Source organism: Mus caroli, chromosome 14, assembly GCF_900094665.2.
Source record: "Mus caroli chromosome 14, CAROLI_EIJ_v1.1, whole genome shotgun sequence".
NCBI classification, from domain to species: domain Eukaryota; kingdom Metazoa; phylum Chordata; class Mammalia; order Rodentia; family Muridae; genus Mus; species Mus caroli.
The window spans coordinates 19,240,978-19,267,038 of NC_034583.1; the positions used below are offsets into that span (position 1 = coordinate 19,240,978).

At 42.0% G+C, this 26,061-nt stretch overlaps 1 protein-coding gene across 2 annotated transcripts; it reads left to right on the forward strand.

Moving 5' to 3' along the window:
• Positions 1–695: 695 nt before the first annotated feature.
• On the forward strand, positions 696–21,187 carry Asb14 (ankyrin repeat and SOCS box containing 14). Of its 2 annotated transcripts, none has more exons than XM_029468689.1 (10): positions 696–748; positions 3,669–3,865; positions 6,136–6,191; positions 6,560–6,691; positions 6,780–6,938; positions 8,949–9,194; positions 15,890–16,061; positions 16,600–17,143; positions 18,844–18,997; positions 19,673–21,187. In XM_029468689.1, the coding sequence occupies exons 1-10, from the start codon at positions 740–742 to the stop codon at positions 19,849–19,851; spliced, it is 1,848 nt and encodes a 615-aa protein (XP_029324549.1). In that variant the 5' UTR covers positions 696–739; the 3' UTR covers positions 19,852–21,187. The 2 variants fall into 2 exon arrangements, with proteins under 2 accessions (XP_029324549.1, XP_029324548.1); XM_029468688.1 differs by having other exon boundaries at positions 717–748; positions 3,666–3,865.
• The last annotated feature ends 4,874 nt before the right edge of the window (positions 21,188–26,061 follow it).

The window sequence follows — 26,061 nt, forward strand, 5'->3', positions numbered from 1 at the left end:
ACACACACACACACACACACACACACACGTATTTAAAAGTAAGTTCTGTTATGTGTGGTTCCTTCCTTAGGATTCCAAAGGTGCTTAAGCCTGAGCTCTGCAGCTCAGGGAATACGTAGGTGCGGCTACACTGTGAATCTGTGGAACAGTTCATTGTTTTAATGGTACTGGGGATTTAACCTTGGGTCTCATGCATGCTGGGCAAGCACTCTGCCACTGAGCAATATAGCTCCTGCCCACTTTTTATTTTGAGAAAGGGTCTCACTAAGTTACCCAGGCTAGCTATGAACTCACCCTCTATCCCAGACAGGTCTTAAACTAGGGTTCTTCCTGCCTCAGCCTTCCCAATAGCTGGGGTTACAGGCCAGTGCTACTAGGATTAGCCGTTAAGTCACTTTTGATAGCGCCATCAGAGCAAAATTGTGGGTTCCTCTTAATTAAGAAATTCTGTTTTCCAATGGCTATGCCCCTAAGTCTAAAGGACATGAATTCTTTTTCATGGTCAACAATCAGCAAATACTTTCTATTTCCCAACGGAGATGAAATCTTTTAAATTTGATGAACCTAGCCATGAAGAAAAGAGGTCATATTTCCAAACCCACATGTGAAAAACAAGGAGAACATGCCAGACTGTCTTATGATCAAGTATTTATAGTAAGGCTATTTATAATGGTCACCGGAGGGGAGTGGAGAGCCAGATAACCTGCAACATGGAAACTTCACAGCAGCCCTAGAGGATATGAAAAAGGTAAAAATTAGTCTTTGGAGCCTATTCTATATCAAAACGGTAATGTACTTTATAAATCATTTAGATTTGCCTAGTACTCTGGCTGTTTTAACTGCTGCTGTCCCTATTCTGTGTAGTATAATTCATCCCATAGCATGGTCGCTGTCAGTATTTACTAGATAAAACAGAATTATAATCATCATTTACTGTGTACAGGAAAAATCATCTTTTGGGTGCTATAACCATTGATAAAAATTCACCAGCTGTGTCTAAAATAAATCAATAATAAACACTTTCAACATTGCAAAAATGACCTAGGTTTTTTTTTTTTAATCCCTTTAAAAGATTCTTTTAATTATTTATTTACAAATAGGGGGTTTTGTTTGTTTGTTATTTTACATGATTTACATACATCTTTGCTTTACATTTTGAAGTTATCAGGCAAATGGATTTTAGTATGGCATTTTCATAGGTGTGTGTCATTATACTCTGTCCCCCACCTCTCTGGCCTAGCCCATTCCTTCCCTGTGTAGTTCCGCTTTTGACTTTCATCTATGTATCCCATCGCTCTCTTCTCTCCCCTCCTTCCTCCTCTAAGACCATTTCTTCTGTGGTTCCCTTTCTACTTTTATGTATGTAGCCTGTGAGTGCACACATGCATGTGTGTGTGTGTGTATGCACGAGCACCTGTGTAAAAGGAAGAGGCTGATGTGGGGTGTGTACACTCCTCTGTTGTGCTCCACCTTATTTTTAAATTTTCTTTATAATTGGCATTTCTATTGGTGCATATGATGAGAAATGGTTGTTTATTTCCCCCTAACATGTCCTCCTTCCAGCTTCATGCCAGATCCATGCCAAGTGCAGTTAGTGCTGTGTGTGTGTGTTTGTGGTGGAGGTGAGACCATCCACTGGAGCATAGGAATGCTATCAGTGGTCATCTTTAAAAAACAAACAAACAATTTCTACTCCCCTAGAAAATATCAGCTGCAATCTTTCTGCAGTGAGGGATGGGGCCTAGAAATCACCAGTTACACCTCTGACAGGATCTGGTGGGTTTGATCTTGTACAGTCTCTTGCAGGTGACTATAGCTGCTGTGAATTCTTGCGTGTGGCTATGAGAGCTAGCCAGCAAGGATGAATGTTACGAGTTGGTTTGAGATTGATTTTTCTGTTGGTGTTTTTTGTTATTGTTTGCTTGTTTTGTGTTTTGCTTTGTTTTTTACTGCAGTGAGAGTCTTATCTTAGGTTGCCGTTGAGTGAAGCCTGTGTTCTTTTAGAGATGCCAGAGATCCACCCCACCTTGTTTTTTGATACCAGGTCCCTCACTGAACCCTGTGCTCACCAATTTAGACTGGCTGACTCCAGCTAGATTCCAGGAATCTAGCTATCTCCAGCCCTGCCCCATGGGTGCTATGCTTAGAGATGTATGCTGCTACACACGGCTACACATACGGGTGCTGGGATGCAAACTTAGGTCCATGTTTGTGTGCTAACTCAGCCCCCTCTCCTCAGCCCCACAAAGCAGTTTGAATTTGCATTTCCCTTACAGCTAAGGAAGTTGATATTAACCAACCATTGTCATTTGGTTGGTTTTCGGTTTGTAATGTTTTTACTTATTCTTTAAACTTTTCATATTTTTAATGAAACATATTCAAATATTCCTTAAAATTTATACAAGCTATCGTGATATCCATCTGCCACTACTTCAGTCCCTCCTAGTACCTCCCCTTCTGTCGCCTTTCCCAGAGGTTTCATCTCCTCTAGTTTATTGCTATCAAAAACCACCCGAGCCCAATCAGTCCTGCCCGTCTATGTCTATGGTTGTGGGCCATCCCCTGTAGCATGAGCAACCTACCAGAAACAACATCCCTAAAAGAGAGTAACATTCTCTTCCTCAGCTAGATGCAGGAGCTCACAGGGCCTCTCCTGCACCTATGCTGGCATTTAGACTGGTTTCATTTTATGTAGATCTTATGCTGATGTGCACTGACGTGAGCAACCACCATACTGTGTCTAAAAGTCACTTACAACCCTCCTCCTCCTCATCTGCCAGCTCTTACATCCTCTCTGCCCCTTCTTCCTCAGTGTTCCTTGAAAGGAGAATGTTGACATCTGACCCGCCCATAGCTGAGCACTCACCATTTATTATATTTATTATATTATATTACACTCCACCCTTAAATCATTTATGAGGCTCCGTATTAACCACCCACTCACTGCAAATAGGAGCTTCTGTAGCTAAGATTAGAGCAACAGAAATCTATGATTACAAACATAGTTAGAAAGCAGTTTGACAGCGTGTCAATTTAGTAAAACAGCAACAGTAGGTTCCCTCCAAGGACCTGTGACCTGTAGCCTCAAGCAGGATATCCAAAAACAACAGTACCAAGCATGAATTCCTTTCTGTGGCTCAGGCATCACTGCCAATCAGAGAGAGGTTAGTTCTCGAACTGCTGGGAACATCTTCCTAAACATGCTGTCACTGTGATGTGCAGCATCCAGTGCAGGATGAGGCTTTGACGTCTTCCGCCTCTGGAAGCCTGCATCGCACCTTTGCACTATGTAACCAGTGTACTGGCCATTTTAAATTCTCCTTTTGAGGACTGTCTGTGCACTTCATTAGCCACTTATTAGATCATTTGAGGGATTGGGTATTTAATTTTTGTAGTTCCTTATATATTTTAGACATTAACTTCTGGAATATCATTGGCAACAATTTATAACCTAAATCTCATATGAAAGGAAGATTTTCTTGAATAAGCTTTAAATAAATGTCTATTTACAGAAACTTCTAATTTATGCTGACTATGGCAATCCAAAAACTCTTAAAAATCATGGGGAATTTTTAAATGTTTCTTTTGTTTTAAAAATCTGTATTTTCTTCATTCATCAATCCTATCAAGTGTCCAGTCTTCTAAACGCCATCTGTATTTTTAAGCAGTTGAAAAAGCCTTCTCGCAACTGGAAAAATATTTTAATTCCTTCTGACTTGGAAATCAACTCATCCAAGCTTCGTATGGATCACTACAGCAGTGACGAGGATGCAGATGCTGACTTTGACACCCAGGTCATCATCCAGCAGAGTCTGCTGGATGTTTACAAGCCAGGGGTAGCTCGGTGCACACCAGAAGCGGAGAGGTAATGTCTGTCTCGTTGGCAGTGAGCACTAAGACGTATTCAGCAGCTGAGAGGAATCATGATCCTCATGTCACAAGAACAGAAGGGAAAGTCAGGCAGGAGGATGGGGAGCTGTCTTCCTTTTCTTTTTCAGTAGTGGTTGAAAATGAACCCAAGGTCACATAAATGCAAGGCATGCACTGTACCACTGAGCTATGTTTCCCAGAGGATAACTGTAACTGAAATGTGTATAAGATATGATGCCCATGCACAGAAAAAATAAAAAAAACTTGGAGAGAATTAAGAATTTAGTAAGGGGGCTGGAAAGTGGGTTCAGTGGTTAAGAGGTCCTGAGTTCAGTTCCCAGCAACCACATGGTGGCTCACAACCATCTATACTGGGATGTGATTCCCTCTTCTGCACTGCAGGCATACATGCAGGCAGAATGCTGTATAGATAAGAAATAAAATCAATCTTTAAAGAAGGAAAGAGTTGCTGGGGGGCAACATCTGGATGAGAAGACACTTGCTGAAACCAGAAGGAAAGAATGAACCCAGTCTCTGCAGGGCCAGAAATTGAGACAGTAGTCATTACATAAATTTCATTTATTAAACTTCAAGGTTTATACGATACCTAGGAAAGATTGCTGGTTGGGTCAGGCACTTGTTGGTGTTAGAAGTCTAGAGTTGGGGAGCTGGAGAGATGGCTCAGTGGTTAAGAGCACTGACTGCTCTTCCAGAGGTCCTGAGTTCAATTCCCAGCAACCACATGGTGCTCTCAACCATCTGTAATGGGATCTGATGCCCTCTTCTGGTGTGTCTGAAGACAGCAACAGTGGGCTCATTTACATAAAATAAGTAAATCTTTTTTAAAAGAAAGAAAGAGGGAGGGAGGGAGGGACAGACGGACGGAGGGGGAGAGAAAGAGAGAGAGAGAGAGAGAGAGAGAGAGAGAGAGAGAGAGAGAGAAAGAAAGAAAGAAAGAAATCTAGAGTGGGGGCTGGGTAAAGTGTTTGCTGTACAAACATGAGATCCTGAGTTTGTATCCCCAGCAACCACAGAAATGCAAGACATGGTGGTGTATGTCTGTAACCTCAGTGCTTGGGGAAGGCAGAGACAGCTTGGTACCCAAGCTTATTGGCCAGCCAACACAATCCAACTGAACTGATGAGATCTCTTAAAAACATGGAGAATCAGTGAAGGAGGTCACCAGGTGCTGACCTCTGGTCTTCCTGCACAGAATGTCCATGCACACATGTGAACACACACAAACACACACACAAAAGGAGGATCCAGAACCAAAGAATTGTAGAGGATTAGTGCTCTTGTAAGTCAGTAAGACTGCGGTAGTTTCTTATAGAATATATGGACACTAACACAGCACCAAACCCATTAACACAGTCTTAAATGTTAAAGAGGATCTGCTGGCTACATTGTGAACAAGACAGTGTCTAAGAAAATGCATTCTCTCCAACCTAAACTCACTGAGTAATCAGAGAAAATAATCTAGGATTCATATATGGCGGGCACAGTGGTGCCAATGGTGCCAACAGTCCCTGCAGAGACAGAAATGAGGCAGGAAAATGAAGCAGCCTTGGGCTACACAGTGAGGACCCCCCATCTCAACATTTAAATTTTCATATACAAAGCTTTAATGTTTAGGTATTTTTATAAAAGTATAATTTAAACTGTCACTGTTTCCTGAGAGAGAATTCCAATTCTGGGAACATTTTAAAGTTCACATTCTGGTGATGTATGTTTTCAGCAATAATTTTTTTGGAAATCATAGAGTAGCTATCAGTTTTTCCATGTTGTACAATGATATTTCAATTTCAGACGGGTTTGAGTCAGCTCTCCAACATTTATTGATGACAAATACTGTGTTCTAAGCGCCCATGTAGACTTGTTTCCTTGCCTCCCAAAGCTGTACCAAATAAGGCATGGCAGGTATGGAGAGGCAGTGTCCCTATAATGTGCTGGGGAACAACACTACATTTTACAAATGGGAACTCTCTCGCTTGCTCGCTCACTCGCTCGATCTTTCACCCCAAGCGCGTGTGTGTAGGCAGACAGGTGAGTGTGTGCATGAGTGTGTGCACTGGGGATCAAATCCAAGGTGTTGTGCATGCTAGGCAAGAGCACTAACGCTAAGCTGCTCCCACTTTGTAGCAAGTGACTTTATTAGGCCTCCCTGGTTGCCTGGCACTGGAGCTCACCCCTGAGTGCCTGCAGCTGCCTTGGGTTTCAACCAGAAACATTAGATTTATAATTGCCTTTTTTTTTTCTGTGCAGATTCCATTCCTTTCCAAGTGATGATTATAAGACGATAGTTGAAGCCATCGAGACAGTTAAGTACTCCTCCTGTTCCCTGGCACGGTATGGTGGGGAGGTACGGGATTGGTGGCATTTCCTTCCAAACGCATGGAAACGGGTTCTACTTCAGACTGAACATTTCGGGGATCCAGAGTCTGAAGTGGTCTTTTCACCATAACTTATCAAAGAATGCCAGAGTTCCTGTGTAGACAGAACTAGGGGTCCCCCCTGCACCTGAGTGATGAGGAACGCCGGGTGCGAAGCCTTTGATGTTGAAGCTTGCCTTTGGTTGAGGACGGTGCTCCGATTCTGCTCTTGCATACCGACTTCGCTGGTAGACTTCCGGAGCAGTGTGGGCTCCTGTGCGCGCCAAATGTGAATCTCCTCTTTTCCTTGTTACTAGGTAAGGAAGATGCATTGGCACGCGTTGCCAAGTACCATCCAGCCTTTGATGAAGCCAATGGGAATGGCTGGCTTCCTCTGCATAAGGCAGCAGTGCAGTTAAACAAGAACATCTTAGAAATAACCCTGAATGGTAAACTCCTTTTCACTCCAATGGATGCTTCTGAGGACTAAGTTTATTTCTGTGACTTAACCCGTGTGGTGTGATGAATTTATTTCAGCTTCCGAACCCAGTGCGTGGGAACGAACCACCCACAACGGTGAGACAGCACTTTTTTTGGCTGTCAGCAGTAGCCTCCTGGAAAACGCCCACTTTCTCCTTCTCAAAGGCTGTAATCCAAACGCTAAGACCTCTGAAGGCAGTTCTCCTCTTCTTACAGGTAAATGCACACTTTGTCTTTGACAAAGAGTCTCGGTCCCCTCCATGCCCACATTTTTTTGTTAGGACACTGACAATTTGGCCCCCACTGATCCGACACAGAATCCTGCTCTCTGGCTTGTAGATAGCTGGGTGTGGTGACTTTCATTTATAACCAAGCATTCTTGACTTTGAGGCCAATCTGGGTCACATAGTAAGTTAAAAGCTAGCATGGATTTTGAAAACCTGTCCCAAGGAAGAAAAATTTAAAACAGAAAAATCCTCTGAGTAAGAACAAAGATAGTTGGGAAAGGTAGAGAATTCTAATATGGCCCTTTAACCCAGCACACATGCAGTTCTTATCAGCACAGAGCTGCCTACTGTCCCACTGGGCTCTGAGTCTTTCCATTCATAGAAAACCAACACTGAGTCCAAAAGCCTCTTCTGAGGAGGCTGTGTTCAACTACAGAGGAGTACCCACAAGATGTGCAAGGACCTCGGGGTAGGTCGACCCTTGGGTGTCTGTGTACTAAGTGTGTGTAAAAGTCTCATGGTCAAAACAAGCACACATTAAACTCTAAAGACTCTCACAATGATAGCGGGAAGCCAGTTCCTCTCAGGAACTCTGCCTGCTTTTCATTCCCTCTGACTGTGGTGCTGCGCATGTCCAGGCCTGCACCCGTTTTGTTTCTTTTGGTTGTTGCTAACTGCATACTCGTTTTATCCCAAAGAACCTCGGGGAGTATTCTGTGCTGCACACTTTGGAAACCAGGTCCCAACCCTCACTTCCTGTGAGCTCGCCATTCCCCTACGCATATGTAATTCCATCGTGGTCACCCATCCTTTGCTGAGATGGGCTCTGTTGCTGTTAGGGTTCTCCTTCGCAGCAGCTTACCAGTGCCGTAAGACTATTTAGACTTTCATTAAAATATATGTAATTCTCTTTCATAAAAGATGGTTTAGATAAACAACTCCAAAAATAGAATTAACATGAAATAACCCTTGTCACCACGACTCCATGTCACAGGTGAAGGAGCAACTTGAATACTCAGCAATGTCAAGTGTAGGCTGCCTTAGCAGCTCCACCCTTCTGAAGCATTTAAGATGATTCACATCCATTCCTTTTCCTTTTTATAATAGTTTTACATTTATTTACTCACTGTGTGTGTGTGTGTGTTGGGAGGGTGTTACGTGTGCCGTGATACACACATGAAGGTCATATGACTACCTGCAGTAATTGGTTCCTTCCTCCCACCATGCACAGCCCAGGGGTGGGATGCAGCAAGTGCCCTGGGCTGCCTCACTGGTCCTCTTTGCTTTCATTCTTAAAAATAATTTTAAAAGGTTGTCATAGATTATTTACACATAACACTGGTTACCCCTGTAACATTCCTGCACAGTGAAAGGCTTTATACTGTGTGTCTTTTCAGATACCCCCACTTCCTGTCCTTGTTTTTGATGATCCAATGAATTTAATTAGGGTTGCTTAAAGAAACATGGAAGAGAGGGTGTTTACTGGAGTGTGGACAACTTACTAGTGAAGAAACATCTCTCTGTCCTCCAGTAACCATTAACTGCCTAAGGATCTTAGGGATGGGTGGAGCTTGGGAGCCTCTCCATAAGCTCCTATTTTCCTGAGAAATAAAGATGATAACTTGAACTTTGTCTCAACCATGTAAACGCCCAGTAGACGGTTGTACTCACTGCTTACAGAAATCAAACACCCCACTGATGTAAAACGGCTAACATCACTTTGCATATGTGTCATTTAAAATGTGCCTCCTAAACACAGAATGCTGGAGCATGGGGGAGAGGTGGAGAGTTCCTTAGGACGCAGAGGGGCAGGCCAGGTAACTATGGCAGTGGAGCATGCCTTATACAAGAACTTGGGAGGCAGAGGTTGTAAGTTTGAAGCCAGCCTGGTCTAGAAATCAAGTCTCAAAACCCAAACCAAAAAGAAGAAGCTAAAGGACACCAGCTAATATGACGCTTAACCTCATATTGTCATAACGTCCACCTCACAATCCCCCAGCTGTTCTGAAAGACGCCTACGACATGGCCGCCTTGCTGATCAGCCACGGAGCAGATGTCAATCTCCGATGTGCCAATGAGAGGACAGCTCTCCATGAAGCTGCCAAGCTAGGCAGACTGGACATGGTAAAACTGATGCTGGCTTCCAGAGCATACCCAGATGCACGGAGCTCCTACGGATTCACGCCCCTTGCCCTCGCTGCTCAAGGTGGACACACTGAGATCATGCAGCTATTACTGCAGAAAGGCAAGGCTTACCTGATGGCTGATTACAGGGGTACTGAGATCCAGGGGTGGGGGAGCTCTAGGGGAATTCTTTTCTTTTCTTTTTTTTGTAGAACATGATTTTAATATTTCCAACAGTTGGTATTCAACAGACAGAATAGTTATTTTAAGATACACTGTTGGGCGTGGTAGCGCACGCCTTTAATCCCAGCACTTGGGAGGCAGAGGCAGGTGGATTTCTGAGTTCGAGGCCAGCCTGGTCTATACAGAGAAACCCTGTCTCGAAAAAAACAAAAACAAAGATAAAGATATACTTCGTTGTTATGTCTCCCTTTTCATTTCTGATTTTCTTAATTAGGATACTGTCTCTGTGCCCTCTGGTTAGTCTGGCTAAGGGTTTATCTATCTTGTTGATTTTCTCAAAGAACCAGCTCCTGGTTTGTTGATTCTTTGTATAGTTCTTTTTGTTTCTATTTGGTTTGATTATTTCCTGCTGTCTACTCCTCTTGGGTGTCTTGGCTTCTTTTTGTTCTACAGCTTTCAGGTGTGCTGTTAAGCAGCTAGTGTAAGCTCTCTCCAGTTCCTTTTTAGAGGCACTTAGAGCTATGAATTTTCTTCCTACCACTGCTTTCATTGTGCCCCTTAAGTTTTGGTATGATGTGTCTTCATTTTCATTAAATTCTAAAAAGCCTTTAATTTCTTTATTTTTTTCCTTGACCACGTTATCATTGAGTATTCAGCTTCCATGTGTATGTGTGCTTTCTGTTGTTTTTTTTGTTTTGTTTTTTTTTGTTTTTTGTTTTTTGTTTTTTGTTTTTTTTGGTATTTAAGACCAGCCTTAGTCCGTGGTGATCTGATAGGGTGCATGGGATTATTTCAATATTCTTGTATCTCTTGAGGTCTGTTTTGCAACCAATTAAATGGTCAGTTTTGGAGAAGGTACTGTGAGATGCTGAGAAGAAGGTATATTCTTTTGCTTTAGGATGAAAAGTTCTTTAAATATCTGTTAGATACGTTTAGTTCATAACTTCTGTTAGTTTCACTGTGTCTCTGTTTAGTTTCTGTTTCCATGATCTGTTCATTGCTGAGAGTGGGCTGTTGAAGTCTCCCATTATTATTGTGTGTGGTGTGATGTGTGCTTTGAGCTTTAGTAAAGTTTCTTTATGAATGTGGGTGCCCTTGCATTTGGAGCATAGATATTCAGAATTGAGAGTTCATCTTGGTAGATTGTTCCTTTGACCAGTATGTAGTGTCCTTCCTTATCTTTTTTTGATAACTTTTGGTTGAGAGCTGATTTTATTCGATATTAGAATGGCTACTCCAGCTTGTTTCTTGGGACCATTTGCTTGGAAAATTGTTTTCCAACCTCTTACTCTGAGGTAGTGTCTGTCTTTGTCACTGAGGTGCATTTCCGGTATGCAGCAAAATGCTGGGTCCTGTTTATATATCTAGTCTGTTAGTCTATGTCTTTGGGGGAAAACTGAGTCCATTGATGTTAAGAGATATTAAGGAAAAGTGATTGTTACTTCCTACTATTTTTGTTGTTAGAGGTGGAATTATGTTTGTGTGGCTATCTTCTTTTGGGTTTGTTGAAAGATTACTTTCTTGCTTTTTCTAGGGTGTAGTTTTCCTCCTTGTGTTGGTGTTTTCCATCTATTATCCTTTGTAGGGCTGTATTTATGGAAAGATATTGTGTAAATTTGGTTTTGTCATGGAATATCTTGGTTTCTCTGTCTGTGGTAATTGAGTGTTTTGCTCGGTATAGTAGCCTGGGCTGGCATTTGTGTTCTCTTAGGGTCCGTATAAGATCTGCCCAGGATCTTCTGGCTTTCATAGTCTCTGGTGAGAAGTCTGGTGTAATTCTAATAGGCCTGCCTTTATATGTTACTTGACCTTTTTCCCTTACAGCTTTTAATATTCTTTCTTTGTTTAGTGCATTTGGTGTTTTGATTATTATGTGACAGGAGGAATTTCTTTTCTGGTCCAGTCTATTTGGAGTTCTGTAGGCTTCTTGTATGTTCATGGGCATCTCTTTCTTTAGGTTAGGGAAGTTTTCATCTATAATTTTGTTGAAGATATTTACTGGCCCTTTAAATTGGGAATCTTTGCTCTCTTCTATACCTATTATCCTTAGGTTTATTCTTCTCATTGTGTCCTGAATTTCCTGGATGTTTTGGGTTAGGAGCTTTTTGCTTTTTGCATTTTCTTTGACTGTTGTGCCAATGTTTTCAATGGTATCTTCTGCACCTAAAATTCTCTCTTCTACTCTTGTATTCTGTTGGTGATGTTTGTGTCTATGACTCCTGATCTCTTTCCTAGGTTTTCTAACTCCAGGGTTGTCTCCCTTCGTGATTTCTTTATATTTTCTATTTCCATTTTTAGATCTTGGTTGGTTTTGTTCATTTCCTTCACCTGTTTAATTGTGTTTTCCTCTAATTCTTTAAGGGATTTTTTGTGTTTCCTCTTTAGGGGTTTCTACCTGATTACCTGTGTTCTCCTGTATTTCTTTAAAGGAGTTATGTCTCTCTTAAATTCCTCTATCATCATGAGAAGTGATTTTAGATTTGAATCTGCTCTTCTGGTGTGATGGTGTATCCAGGACTTGCTATAGTGGAGAATTGAGTTCTGATGATGCCAAGTAACCTTGGTTTCTGTTGTTTATGTTCTTATGCGTGCTTCCCACCATCTGATTATCTCTAGTGCTACCTGCCCTCGCTATATCTGACTGGGGTCTGTCCTTCCTGTGATCCTGGTTGTGTCAGAACTCCTCAGAGTTCAGCTGTCTCTGTGATCCTCTGATTCTGGGATCCTGGGATCCTGAGATCCTGGGTGTGTCAGAACTCCTGGGAGTCAAGCTGCCACTGGGATTCCTAGGATCCTGGGATCCTGTGGACCTGGGCTATTAGAGCACCTGGAAATGGATCTTCCTCTGGGTGTTGTGGGACTGGCTTCAGAGTTCGTGCCCAAGGTCTACTCAGGGCACCTGCCAGACCAGAAGGAACCTATGTCACTGGTTAGGCAGAGTTCCTGGGTGCCCAGGTCCAGCTGGTCCCAGTTACTTCCGGTGTTAGGGCAGATATTGTGTCCTCCTCACCTCTGATTCTATGATCCTGGGAGTGTTAGAGCACCTGAGAGTGGAGCGTCCTCTGGGTGTTGTGGGACTGGCTGTAGAGTTCAGACCCAAGGCCTCTAGGGAAATTCTTATTGTTGATTTTAAGATCTCTCTCTCTCTCTCTCTCTCTCTCTCTCTCCCTCCCTCCCTCCCTCCTCCCCTCCCTCCCTTCCTCCCTCTCTTTCAGCAGAGCCTAGAGGGAATGTTAACATTCCTCAATTTTGGTTTAATTTTTTTAAAAGTGCCAGCTGCAGCACTTCTTCTAATAGGCTCTCTCTTAACTGCAGCACTGTGTTATAACGGTTATATAATGACCATTCTAGATTGTGGTTTAACTACTGTGGACACTTAGCTCAGAAAATGTACAGATCACTGAGTTCATCATTAATGTGTCCAATGATACAGTGTATCTATAGCTTCTTTTTCCAAATAAGCTTACCTTGTACCCAGATCTAATAAAAACCCAACAATGTAATTATCTTCTTTCCCCTTGTGTCCTGAAGCTTTATTTTTTATTATTATTTTTTTTTTAGTAACACGTAGTCTAGGCCTGCAATACCCAACAGAGCCCCTGATATTACAGGTCAGCCCTGTCCTTTGTACACTTTCTTCTTTTCTATACAGGAAGCAGATGCTGTTGAATTTTAGCATGATGCCTGACCTAGGAGACGTCTAAAGTTATTGACTAGAAAAATCAAAAAGTAAACACGAGCTCTGTCGTCTTTGAGGAAAGCAGCCTCGCCTGTCTCTATGTCTGTGTCTCTCTCTTGTGTTTTGTTGGGGTTTAAGCAAAAGTCTTCTATATTCTAGGCAAGAATTCTAATAATAAACTGCATCCTTAGCCTAAGAGTCATCCTTTGCTTAGGATCACTGATTTAAGCTCAGAGATGGAGGGAAAACAACAGATCTTAGATCTTTTACCCTTCCGGTGAACTGGCATTTGCTGGTTGAGCAGGTTGAGCGCTCATTTGCCAGTGAGCCAGGATTTGAAGTCATATCTGACTCTAAATTACATTGTTTTGCTACCCTGTGTGGTTTCGGCAGCTACATGGTGTGGTGGCCCTCACCTTTAATTCCAGCACTTGGGAGGCAGAGGCAGAGGCAGGCAGATTTCTGAATTCAAGGCCAGCCTGGTCTACAAAGTGAGTTCCAGGACAGCCAGGGCTACACAGAGAAACCCTGTCTCTAAAAAAACAAATTAAAAAAAAAATGTCTCAAAAACCAAACAAACAAAAGTAAGCTTGGGTCTGGAGAGGTGCACACAGGCCTTAATTGCCTGATTGTTCGTTAGCTGTGTGCCTTTGGGGAAGTTCACCCAGAAGACCTGAGTTGTATCACCTTTAAGTGAGAACCTACCTCTGAGGTTGGTGTTGAAGTTCAGAAGTTCTTTACTTTTGTTTATCTTTGATTTTGAGACAGAATCTCTTTATGTAGCTCTTGCTGTCCAGGAACTTGCCATATAGACCAGGTTGGCCCCAAATCCAGAGATCCACATGTCTCTACCACCCAATGCCTGGCTAAGAATTTCTTTTTTTTTTTTTTTAAAGATTTATTTATTTATTATATGTAAGTACACTGTAGCTGTCTTCAGACACTCCAGAAGAGGGCGCCAGATCTCATTACAGATGGTTATGAGCCACCATGTGGTTGCTGGGATTTGAACTCTGGACCTTTGGAAGAGCAGTCGGGTGCTCTTACCCACTGAGCCATCTCACCAGCCCAAGAATTTCTTTTTAATTACCTGTGTCTCTATGTGTGTATATGCCGTAAGTGTCAAAGAAGACTAGAAAGACAGCACTGGACCCCCACAACTAGAATTAAAAGTGGTTGTGAGCCACCCAACCTGGTTCTGGAAACTGAATTCCAGTCTTCTGGAAGAGTAGCAAGCGCTTTTAGCCACTGCTCTCTCTCTAGTCCCAAGTTTAGAATTTTTTACACAGATAAAGGGACTGGGACATTGTTAACACTCAAAAACAATTTATTAGATTGCTTAGTGTATTCTAGGAACTCGGGTCTTGTGCAGCCCTTGTGATAAGGAGTCTGTTCTAAACTAAAGGCACATCCTTCCATTGAGATATAAAGATGCTCAGATGTGCTCAGCTTCACTGAGACATCTAATGTTGATGTAGACTTCTTTCTTTTCTTCACCTCCCAGCTCCCCTCCCAGTTGCTGCCCTAGATCTGGAGGGCACTTACCCTACAAACATGGGTACACTTATCCTTGTAGCTATCAAAGTTAGGGGCTGGACAGATGGTTCAGCAGTTACAAGCAATTATTGTTCTTCCAGGGGACCAGGATTTGGTCCCAGTCACAACCATCAGTAACTACATTTTCAGGGGATTCAATGCCCTCTTCAGACCTCTGTGAGCACCGTATATGCATGAGATGCACATGACATGCAGAACACTCATATGCATAAATAAATATAAAAATAAAGCAATTATCACCTGTTAAAGTACTAAGAATCAAAGATGATATAAAATATGGCTCCCTTTTCTCAAGTGTTAACTACATAAACTAGTTGGGGAGGGAAACCATGGGATAAAAGCAATTTCTAAATAACGGTTCGGTTGGCTTTCAGTGTAGTTTAGTATGTCATTTGGCACTTGGAACTCCAGTAGGAATACTTGGTAAAAGGCAGCTTTCTTTCTAGGCTGTTTTATAAAAGCCACCCTAACCCATAACTCACTTGCATGGAGAGCGGCATTAAGAAGCAACTATATATTTGCCATGTCTTTTAACAGTATTTTGATGAAAGGGGGCATTTGTAATTTTTAAGTTATTAGAGACTGTGGGCCTAGGTACCAGAAGTTTTCCACGGAGACCTCTATCCAGGCCCGGTGAGAAGGCCCCAGTGAGGGAAGTGAGTGCAGGCAGGGAGATAGAGGAAGCCTCTGCTATGCCTTCCAGGTAACTCCGAGCCTGGGTCAGCGAAAAGCCGACAATCCAGTGAGGAATGCGGCGGAACTCGGGTTCAGCTTCGGGAGAGATCTCTTCCCAAGTGTTACACCTCTTGGAACAAAAGGGCCAAAGGAATAGTTCTCGCATTCCTTTATTCTCTGCATGGCTCTCCCTATATACAGTTCTGGCAGTGATTTAGAGTTTGACAGCAAGCCCCTCTCATTGGCTTGGGCTGAGTTTTGGGGGGAAACCTTATTTGCATGTGAGAGGGCTTGGTCCTATTCGTAAGGGGCTGATAGCCACGCCTTTCCTGTGGGGGTTTGTGGGGGCGGTAGCTCGGACAGGAGCCAGGACATGAGAACTCCTCCCATGTAAGTGAATTATCACTACCGGTCCTGGGGTTCAAGATCTAGCCTCGACTGGAAACCAGGCTGTCTGCACGTAGCCCATTGCCCCACAAGAGACTGTTCATAGTAAAAGACCCTAATTCTTCCTAGGTAAAATTGAGGACAGGTTGAGTTACTGATGGTTGTGAACTACCATGTGGTTGCTGGGAACCAAACCCTGGTCCTTTGGAAGAGCAACAATTGCTCTTAACTGCTAAGCCCTCTCTCCAGCCCCTAACTGCTTTTCAGCAGACATTAAGATTGCTTAAGTGATACAGTGAAAAGAATCTTTGCCTAATGAGACTGCTTCTTTCCAGGAGCTGACGTCCACAGTCAGGCCTCTGACTCGTCCTCTGTTTTACTTGAAGCTGTTAGAGGAGGGAACCCGGAATCTGTGAGTCTGTTGCTAGAGTACGGAGCTGATGCCAACATTCCTAAGAGTTCAGGCCACCTGCCCATTCACGTGGCAGCTGACAAAGGCCATTTCCTGTAAGTTAAATTCTGTAACTGTAAATAACAGGAAATCGTAGTAACCAGTTTTTTTGTTGTTGTTGTTTTGTTTTGTTTCGTTTTGTTTTTAAAAAACTGCTTTGGAGGGCTGGCGAGATGGCTCAGTGGGTAAGAGCACTGACTTGCTCTTCCGAAGGTCATGAGTTCAAATCCCAGCAACCACATGGTGGCTCACAACCACCCATAATGAGATCTGATGCCCTCTACTGGTGCGTCTGAAGTCAGCTACATTGTACTTATGTATAATAATAAATAAATCTTTTTTTAAAAAACTGCTTTGGAAATATAGAAAGCCTTGGGTCTCAGATGTCTGCAGCTAATTCGGAGTTTTTAACCTAAAAGAGTGGTTCTTCTAAATTTTACTTGACATCTGAGTTTCTTAATGAAGGAACTCACACTTCCGTTAGGGGTCTTAAATACTGCCTGATTAACATAGCACTCAGTGTAGGGATAACAGTATCATAAGCAGGTTAACGCACCGTAACAACCTAAAGTGCACTTTGAAATTCTTCCTCAGAGCTCTAAAGGCATTGGTCCCAGTCACAGACATCGTAGCCGTCAAGAAGAGCGGGATCAGTCCGGTTCACTGCGCAGCAGCTGGGGCGCACCCCCAATGCCTGGAACTTCTCATTCAGGCTGGATTTGATGTGAATTTCATGCTGGATCAGAGAATCCGTAAACATTATGATGATCAACGGAAGTCAGCCTTGTATTTTGCTGTTTCAAACGGTGACCTCTCTTCAGTTAAGCTTCTTCTGAGTGCTGGAGCTCTACCCAATCAAGACCCAGTCAACTGCCTACAGATAGCTCTTAGGATGGGCAACTATGAGCTCATAAGTCTATTACTGAGGCACGGAGCCAACGTCAACTACTTCTGCCGCGTTAACCCGTTGCATTTCCCATCAGCGCTACAATACACATTGAAAGATGAAGTCATGCTCAGGATGCTGTTGAATTATGGCTATGACACTGAGCGATGTTTTGACTGTCCTCATGGAGAAAGGGTTCATCGGCTTTGTACTTTTGAAGGCTGGACATCTACAGTTATTAAAGATACTATGGTAAGCCTACAGTACTGGCATTATTCCCTAAGCATTTATTATCTTGTAGCATTAGAACTGTAACAATTGGCATGATGTGCCCTTGGAAAAGCTTGTGTCTGGAAGATTCTGATACCATAAAATAACTAAACCCAATAGTGGGAAGATGTAAGAAGTACAACTCAGTGGAGAAAGTGACTTCAATCATAACTATGAGGATGTTTCACTAGTTCAACCCAAAAGCAAGGTTTTAAAGAACGGAGAGTCTTGCACTCTGGCTACTTTTTCTTTGTATGATTTATTTATCTAAAATGTGTCTAAGTTCTCCATACCTGTGATCACTGGGTTTCTTTTATTATCTCTTCTAGCTCTCAGATCTGATCAGCCCATTCCCCGGCCATCCTTCTGATGAGCAGAGACCCCCCCCCACCCCCCAGCACCTCTTCACTTTGCCTTACCTCCTCTGCATCTCCCTCACCTTCAACTCTTTCCAGGGCTTTTTAATGGCTTCTTCTATTTTCCAGGTCTCACTCCAAGTGTCCTCTCCCAGAGGCCCTTCCCTGGCCATCTTAAGGACGTCCCTCTCTTAATCACTCTCTTATTGTGGAGATTGGCTCTTTTATAGCCTTCATCTAGAATTATCATTTTAACTCTTTTGCCTCCTTCAAAGATATATGAGCATCAATCAGCTCCTGGTCATTCTTTCATGGGCTTTTAGGTCTGTGCTTGGCACATAATAAATGTTTTATATATACCTGGATTTATATGATCAACATTTGAAAACAGGATGATGAATGGGAGACTTTGAAACAGTTTAAGTGAAAGGTTTTATTTTAGGTAATCGGGCTAGGAGTTACTTGGTATTTAAACATACACCATCCGGTATTATTTTCTAAACAGTTCATAAAGTATGACTTCAATTCTCATTTGGGCATTTTTTTCTAAAGGCACATAAATTATTTAAAGGCAGAAATTGTCATTGTTCAAGCATCAGGATCAGATCTAGGTTATAAATAATAAAAATGCAAAAAAATAATAAAAGCTTTAATAAAGTGGCATCTGGGCAGGAAGGCATCCGTGTAGCCCCAGCTACTCAGGAGCCATTACTTGAGGCCAGCCTGAGCAACACAGTAAGATTCTATCTCAAAAATCAAAAATAGGTGATGTCTCACCAAGGTGCTTGACACCAAGCCCAATAACCTGAGTTTGATCCCTGGAATCCACAATGGAAGGAGATAACCCTGTAACCATGTGCACGCATGAACGCACACGTGCATGAACATAAACAAATGGGTTTTTTTTTAAAGGTAAAATACTTCATTCTCTCCTCCAATGGAACCAGAAGTAAGTAATCTTTCAGGCAGATGGTATCACAGCTTCATATGGAACAGGAGAAACACGCTCCCACATTCCAGCTGCCCAGATGGCTGCCTGTGTCTTGCTTTTCTTTAAGGGTATCTGGGTAGCTACTCAGACTCCCACTCACATCTGATGGCTAGAGCTGCCAAAAGGTCACAGCTAGTGGCAAGGCAATCTTGGTTGCAGCAAGCCAAAATGACAGACATACAGAACCATCTGCCACTGGCTGCCTCGTGTGAGGCTGAGGCCACACTGAAATCAGGTGACAGAGCTTAGCTCGTGACACTTTGCACTCTTCCCTACGCTGCTCAACCAGTGCTCAGTGCTGACTTTCATTTGTTTTCTGCTTATTTTCCTCACAGTTTTGTGAAGTCATAACTTTGTCATGGCTACAGCATCTCTCTGGGAAAGTTGTTCGGGTGATGCTTGATTATGTTGATCAAGTTCAAATCTGTTCAAAATTGAAAGCTGTGCTGGAAAAACAAAGGCTCTGGCCAGAAATACATTTGATCTTGAGTGAGTATCATTCTCATAGAAAATTCCTACCAAAACACTAAGTGTGTTTTTATTTTTTTATAACACTTCTGATTAAAAGGTTGACCTAAAAGAAAATCGAAAAATATTAGTCCTTTAAAATGGTGCTATTCATAATCACAGTCAATGTGTGCTTATCATCACTTCCCCTCAAGTGAAACCTAATGACTTTGTAGATAGGTACCACTTGTTTCCCCAACCCGCTTAACCTATGGTTATGAAACAATTTACACGCAGGAACTGTAAGTTATATAGAGCAAGAGCAAGAGGGAGTGCTCAGTTCTAACCTGGTATCATGTTAAAATGATATTCTTCTACGTGGATTTGTTCACTTAGATCAAGTTAAGATTTTCTTATATCCCGTTTCTCCTGGGGTGAACTTTGAGCTTTAGACCAATCCCAGGAGACAGGATGGGGGAGGGTACTGTTTAAGAGCTTGAAGGATTTGCACCTCACAAGCCAGACTCACAATTGATGTAGTTCTGAAACTGTCTACATAGAAGGCCACGATGAAGACTGAAATGCTGCTTCCCGACAGTCAGGGATGGCAAATGTAAACCTTTCGAGCACAGACATCAAATACATTTGCCAACTAAACCCTTGGGGCACCAAAAAAGAAAAAACAAAAACCAAAGCAATCCTTTGTTTCTGTCTTAGCCAACCCCCGTTCTCTACAACATTTGTGCCGCCTTAAGATCCGGAAGTGTATGGGACGGTTACGTTTGCGCTGCCCTGTCTTCATGTCGTTTCTTCCGCTGCCCAATCTCTTAAAAGCTTACGTCCTTTACAAAGAATACGACCTTTTTGGACAAGAGCGCTCTACAGGAACATGGTAACTAAGCTCGTCTAGCGGGAAAGGAATCATCTGCAGCACTTTCTAACAACTTGCTTGTTGTAAAGGATTTTTTTTTCTTTTCTTTACTCAGTAACTCTCAGTGCAGACTACATTGTTTAAAAAGCCTGTTCTGTGTGGGATACCTCCCTATGACCTGTTGTTCAGAAGTTTCAGGAAACTTTCAGATAATACATTATTTGAATTATTATTGAATACAAATAATCATTGTTCTTGACTACACACCATAACTCAGTGAGACACTACTGCTGAAAACATCACACACTTTGGTCACAGGACACAGAGATAGCAAGAAATATCTCCTAGCTGGCTAGTTTTTCTAGCAGTGCAAGTTGTTGGGCAGACATCTGGTTGTGGGATGGGACTCATCACTGCCTTACCCAGCTGGGTACTCTGCATGCTACACAGCATCTCACTGCCAGGCAGACTGTGATGGGCTAATCACCTATACCCTGACTGGATTTGGACTCACTCTACAGGAAGGAATTCATGTCTGGTACAACGGTCCCCACCTGTTTGTGGGTGGGAGCATTGCTGTTGTTTTCAAAGCCATAAGCCTTAGGAGGGAGCTTCCTGGGATTTTGCTAACTGAACATGTCAAACTGCCTTTTAAATGTTATAAATGAGTTATCTCCGCCTTGGCCAGAGATGTTTCTTTTTTCAGTGGTGTCAATTAAGGCAGACTCCTAACTGGGAACTATGGGAATAAATGCATGGTGAGTGCTCAGCCTTAGGCAGAACATTCAGTCTCCCCCTGAGGCTGAGCACAGGGCAGGAGGAGCAGAAAAACTGTTAAGAGCCAGAGGATGAGGAAGGGGCTATGAAACTGTACACAGCATGGTCATCAGGACCTCATGAACTACACACACTGTGGGGAGCTGCACAAGACCGGGCCCACGAACATCCCATCACAGTGCCCGAGGGAGACTGCTTGCCACATTAGCCTGATGACCAGGATTTGAACCCCACTAGCTAGCAAGAGAAAACCAACTCCAACAAGTGTCCTCTGATCTCCACATGCATACCATGGCTGGCAGGCACGCAGGCACGCACGCCCTTTGTCTAAATGAATAAAAAAAAATTTCCATCATGGATCATAGTGAGATCATGAAGCCTCACTATTCCCAGAAGAGGAGCTACTGGTAATTGGCAGCTGCTAAGCAAGGAGAGTCACTTTCTTTAGTGGAGTAACCTGGAAGCTGTTCATACTCCAGTAAGTTATTTACTTGTATGGGACAGTTACATCGGTGTTGCCCTGTCTGTATAATCATGCAAGCAACCCTAATTACCCAGTGAATTGGAGGGAGTGGAGGGGAGGGGAGGGGAGAAAAAAAAAGAAGGGAAAAAAAGAGAACAGGTTTCTCTGTGTAGCCCTGGCTGTCCTGGAACTCACTTTGTAGACCAGGCTGGCCTCGAACTCAGAAATCCACCTGCCTCTGCCTACCAAGTGCTGGGATTAAAGGTGTGTGCCACCACCGCCCGGCAATAACCGGTCTTCTTAAGTAAAAGAATTTCTTCAAGTAGCATATCATAAATAACTTAATGGAGTAATTATGAAAGTCTTTCCTTTGCTATAAAAAAAGTCAACAAAGCTTTTCTTGATAAGTGACTCCCCTTTTGCCAAGGGGTCAAATGTGTTACAACAGAGTAAAAGAAACTTTAGTATTTGTCTTATTTTTAATTATATGTATGCATGTGTGTTTGTGTGGGGGCGTGTGCATGTGAGCACAATGCCCATCAATGTTAGGAGGAAGTGTTGGGTTCACTGAAGCTGAAGTTGCAGGCAAGTGCGAGCCATCTGATGTGGGTGCTGGAAAGTGAACCCAGGCTCTGGAAGAGCAGTATGCGGAGTATTTCTCCGGCCCCAGATTGAAAACATCTGAAATTACTTGGAGAAAAAAAATCAGAGTAACTAAATATTTCATACAAAAATACTGTATAAAAATCATGGACTTTATTATACATTTAAAAAATCCAACAACATTATTTCTTGAAGCCTTGTCTGCAAATACCTATTTTGACAAATGAAAAAATAAGTCCTCTGCTCCACAAGCTATACCATGATCACAAATCCAATTTTAAAGAGAGATGCTGAATGTTTAATTGTACACTGCACAATTGGTTAATATCAGTGAAATAAAAGTTAATCAATTTACTTACATTACAAAACCACAAAACATACAAAGCAGTCTTACACATCAATTATCACTTAGTCCCCAGTATTCACATAACTGGAGCTGGTTACTCACAAGTATAGCCAGAGACTCGTTACAAGTTCAGTGCGGACAGTAGTCTCTCTTTGCTGCCTGTGACTTGGGAGACAGAGGCAAACAGGTATGTGATCTAGGCCAACCCGGTCTAGAGTTCCAGAGCTCCCAGGACTACACAGAAAAACCCTATCTCAGAAAGAATGAGTCATCTTTCATGTCTCAGCTCACCAGTGACACACCACATCAGCAAGGAGTAGCATTCAATTCTGGAGCGAAACAGGGTTATATGGATAGCAGAAATGCAAAAAGACCAAATGGAGCATCCAAGATTCAAAGTTAATAAGAAAATCCCTCAGGGACCACCATCTCCTCCTGCACTTGTAATGCACTCTCCTCTTCAGAAGAGGACTGTAAAGAAACAGCAGAAGTGGAAAATCCCTCCTTGTATTTCCAAGTGGAAGAACTCTAAGGGGCATACCATTCCATTAGATACATGTCTAGCTGCTGATGGAAGAGGACTTCAGATGGTCCATATAAGTGAAAAATTTGCCAAACTGGCTGAAGCACTATACATTGCTGATCAGAAGGCTTGAGAAGCAGTGGAAATGCAAGCCCAAGTAGAACGTAATATGACTCAAAAAGAAAAGGAGAAGCATGAAGAGAAACTTAGAGCAGTGGCCCAGGAAGCCAGAGACAGGAATGCTGGGCTCACAACCCATGTGGAAAAAGAGGATGGAGAGGCCCGTGAAAGGGATGAAATTCATCATGACAGATGAAAAGAGGCAGGCAGCATGACCGGATCCTTTCCAGGGCAGCTCCTGATAAGAGGTCGAAACCACAGAGAAATGAAAATCAAACAGTGAAGCCACTGCTCTTGGTGTGCCTAATCCTTAAACTTCCATTTAGTCTTAATAAGCTTATGCTATTAAGAATAATATTCCTGGAAAAGAAATACATAGGAATTAGCCCAATGAAGATTTTTAAAGTACTTTTAAAATATGTAGAAGTATTTTGATTAACATTAGTATTTTATGCTATCGAGGCTTATTAACAAAGTTTTAAATAATTTTTCCTTTAAAGTTCATTTCATCTTATCATTAAAAAAAGTTCAGTATGGTCCTAGTTTAAAATCTTTGTTATTAGAGTGAAAATCTCAAAGAGAAATAAACTTGCTAAAAATAAAATTAAAAGTCTGCTTGCCATATACAATGGTGTGTTTAAATACTTAAAAGTATGATCTAAGTGCTCAGACTGTTATAGAAGCAAATATTTCCTTTCATTCGTGTGAAGAACTTTGCTTTAAGGGTCTGCCAGCACTGTCAGTTCAAACTGTAAAGAGTGCAGTTCCTGTAGTTACTTGTGTGTTCACTGCACAAAATCATGCTACCTACAATGTTATGTACATCTTACGATCCTTTTCTCAAAAATAACGGCAACATCCTCATCCCAACACTGTGGAGCTTGGAATGCTTTTGAAATTAAACACCAATCAATCATTAAATAATGGAAAAAACAAGATTAGCTATAGGTAACAGAATGCAGAGTATAATTAGGTAGGCTAAATTTCATTTTTTAAAAAGCAACTTTGTTAATTTCTAAAAAGCCGGGAGACATGTAGCCAGGCAGTGGCCCTCGCTCATGCTTGGTGTCCATCTCATTTCCTGATCAAAGCCACTTTAGTGAGAAATAGGTACCAGTCCTCAGGAGGAGCCATGATCCCTCAGGGGAGAGGGCAGAAGATGCCTGGGATCCAACCCACAGGGAGGGTCCAGCCCACACTTCAGAGGCTGGGCAGAAGGAAGGAGGCAGCCACCTACTAGCACCCCAGCCCTCCAGGGTCATCTCAGCACCCAGGCCTCTCCCCATGGCTGGGGCGGCCCCGCCCCCTCCCTGGGTGCATCTGCCCTCAGTTCCTTCTGTGTGATCTATTTTTTAAGAAGAGTTTGTATTTTGTATTATTTTTTCATAATGGCTGTAGCAGCAGCTGCTGGTTTTGTTTTAGGTGGGTGGGGCTGGGAGGGCCATTTCTTCACTCTGCTTCAGTTCAACATCTAGGACGTATTAAAACAGTGAAGCTTTCCTAGTGCATTTTGAATATGGAAGAGAATCTGAGCAGACGCCCGCAAGACTAAGACTGAAAGAGGCAAGACCTACTTGCCTTGGCTCAGTGACCATGACAGGAATGAACCCAAACTCAGAACAATAAAATCAATTCTGTGCCTCCCCCAAAATAAAAAAGTTGTGGGAGATCTTGGAGGATATTATAACAGAATGACATCTGTACTAACATTTAGGAAGAAGCTGACAGGAGCCTTCTTCAAGCAGAGAGCTAGACTACAGCTGATGAGCAGAATTGCATACAGTTTAATAGTGATACAAGTGAAATCATTGAAACGGACTGATCCACTCAGGATGCATCCTAGGCACGCACTGGAACACAATTTGGTCTGACCCATGGTCATGAACAAACTGGGGGAGTTCCTATGAAACATGACTTAAAAGAATTAGAAAATTCTTTCCTCTGGCCTAAATTTTTATCCAAATATCAGTATTTTGTTACCATGCAAAGCACCAACCAAATAAAAGTGGCTCCTGGTCACCACTCTTACTATAAAACACAGTTCATCTGAAGCAAGCATGATGTCTTCTAGCAAGAAAAGATTTCAGGACACTGAAAACCTGGAGTGGGGATGTGGCTCTGTGGTAGTTTAGTAACTGATCACTGTGAAAATCAACAAACAAAAACAAAATAAAACCAATAGCAACAACAACAACAACAAAAAAAAAAACAAGAAACCTTACCAATATCAAAAAAAAGTTTTAAAAGCAAGACTTGCCACCACTAATCACAGTCTAACCACAGCAGTTCACAGTTTTAACAGAGGAAACACTACTTACTATGAAGGCATTCCCTTTAGTAAGCCCAAAACAGACTTTTAGCCAAATGCACTCCATAAATTGATAATTATTAACTGTATGTTTGGGTAACAAGACTTTGAAGAGTAGTAAATAACCATTAGTCCCATTTGGCAAATGGAGAAAAAGAATATGATCCTATGTACATCGTTATCTTGTTCCTACAGAAAACAGTGTACTCACGAGTGTGAAACAGAGCTGTACGCTGAAAACTAAAACTTCTAATTCAGGACAGAGAAACTACTTGTGAGATTAGTGGTCAGCCTCTTGAAAATCTCTAAATGTATGACTATGTAAAATACTAATCAATATACTTAACCTGTATACATATGTGTGTGTGTGTGTATATATATATATATATATATATATATATATATATATATATATATATACACATATATACCTTTTCATGTAGAACGAATGAAAATAAAATCTGTAAACACAGTTTAAAATCCTAGTAAAGAAAGTTTTGACAGAAGACAGACTGGAAGGACATGTCAACCTTGGTACATGCTAACTAACTCTGTCCTATACTATATGAGGTGTTCAATTCCTTTTCAGTCTTTCATGGAATCAGATCTTTTACTCATCTGAAAGGTAAAAGTATTTACAATTATTAGTGCAAATTATTCTACACTCAAATTAGTTATTTGCCTTTGTGGATAAAAAGTTGCAATTCAATACATTATCAAAATGTGGGATTATGAAAATACTGGGGTTATCAGCCTGAAATTCAAAAGACTGTTTTCTAAACTAAACTGCACATTTTATTTAAGCAATAAACATAATTGTTATAGAACATCTTTTGAAGTGTCACTCATTGTCATTTAAAAATTATTTCACAATACAGAAAATACAATGTATCAGTCTACAACACTCCCTTTACATGTCAATTCTAATATAAAATGTTTGAACAACAACAATCTCAATAAATTCTGAAGTCTTTCTCTCTAACCTTTCCTGTTCTGCAGCAATAAGTAAAGTCCCAACCTGAGAATTGAGAAGATGGTAACAAAATACCAAGGGCCACACAAACACCAACAGACACTTGAGGTCTCCCACTGCCA

What these genes read in the sequence shown, in the direction of transcription:
- Asb14 (XM_029468688.1), top strand. An exon ending in AGTTGAAGCCATCGAGACAG is followed by an intron (nt 6,192 to 6,559) that starts TTAAGTACTCCT and finishes CCTTGTTACTAG; the next exon opens with GTAAGGAAGATGCATTGGCA. An exon ending in GCAGCTATTACTGCAGAAAG is followed by an intron (nt 9,195 to 15,889) that starts GCAAGGCTTACC and finishes GCTTCTTTCCAG; the next exon opens with GAGCTGACGTCCACAGTCAG.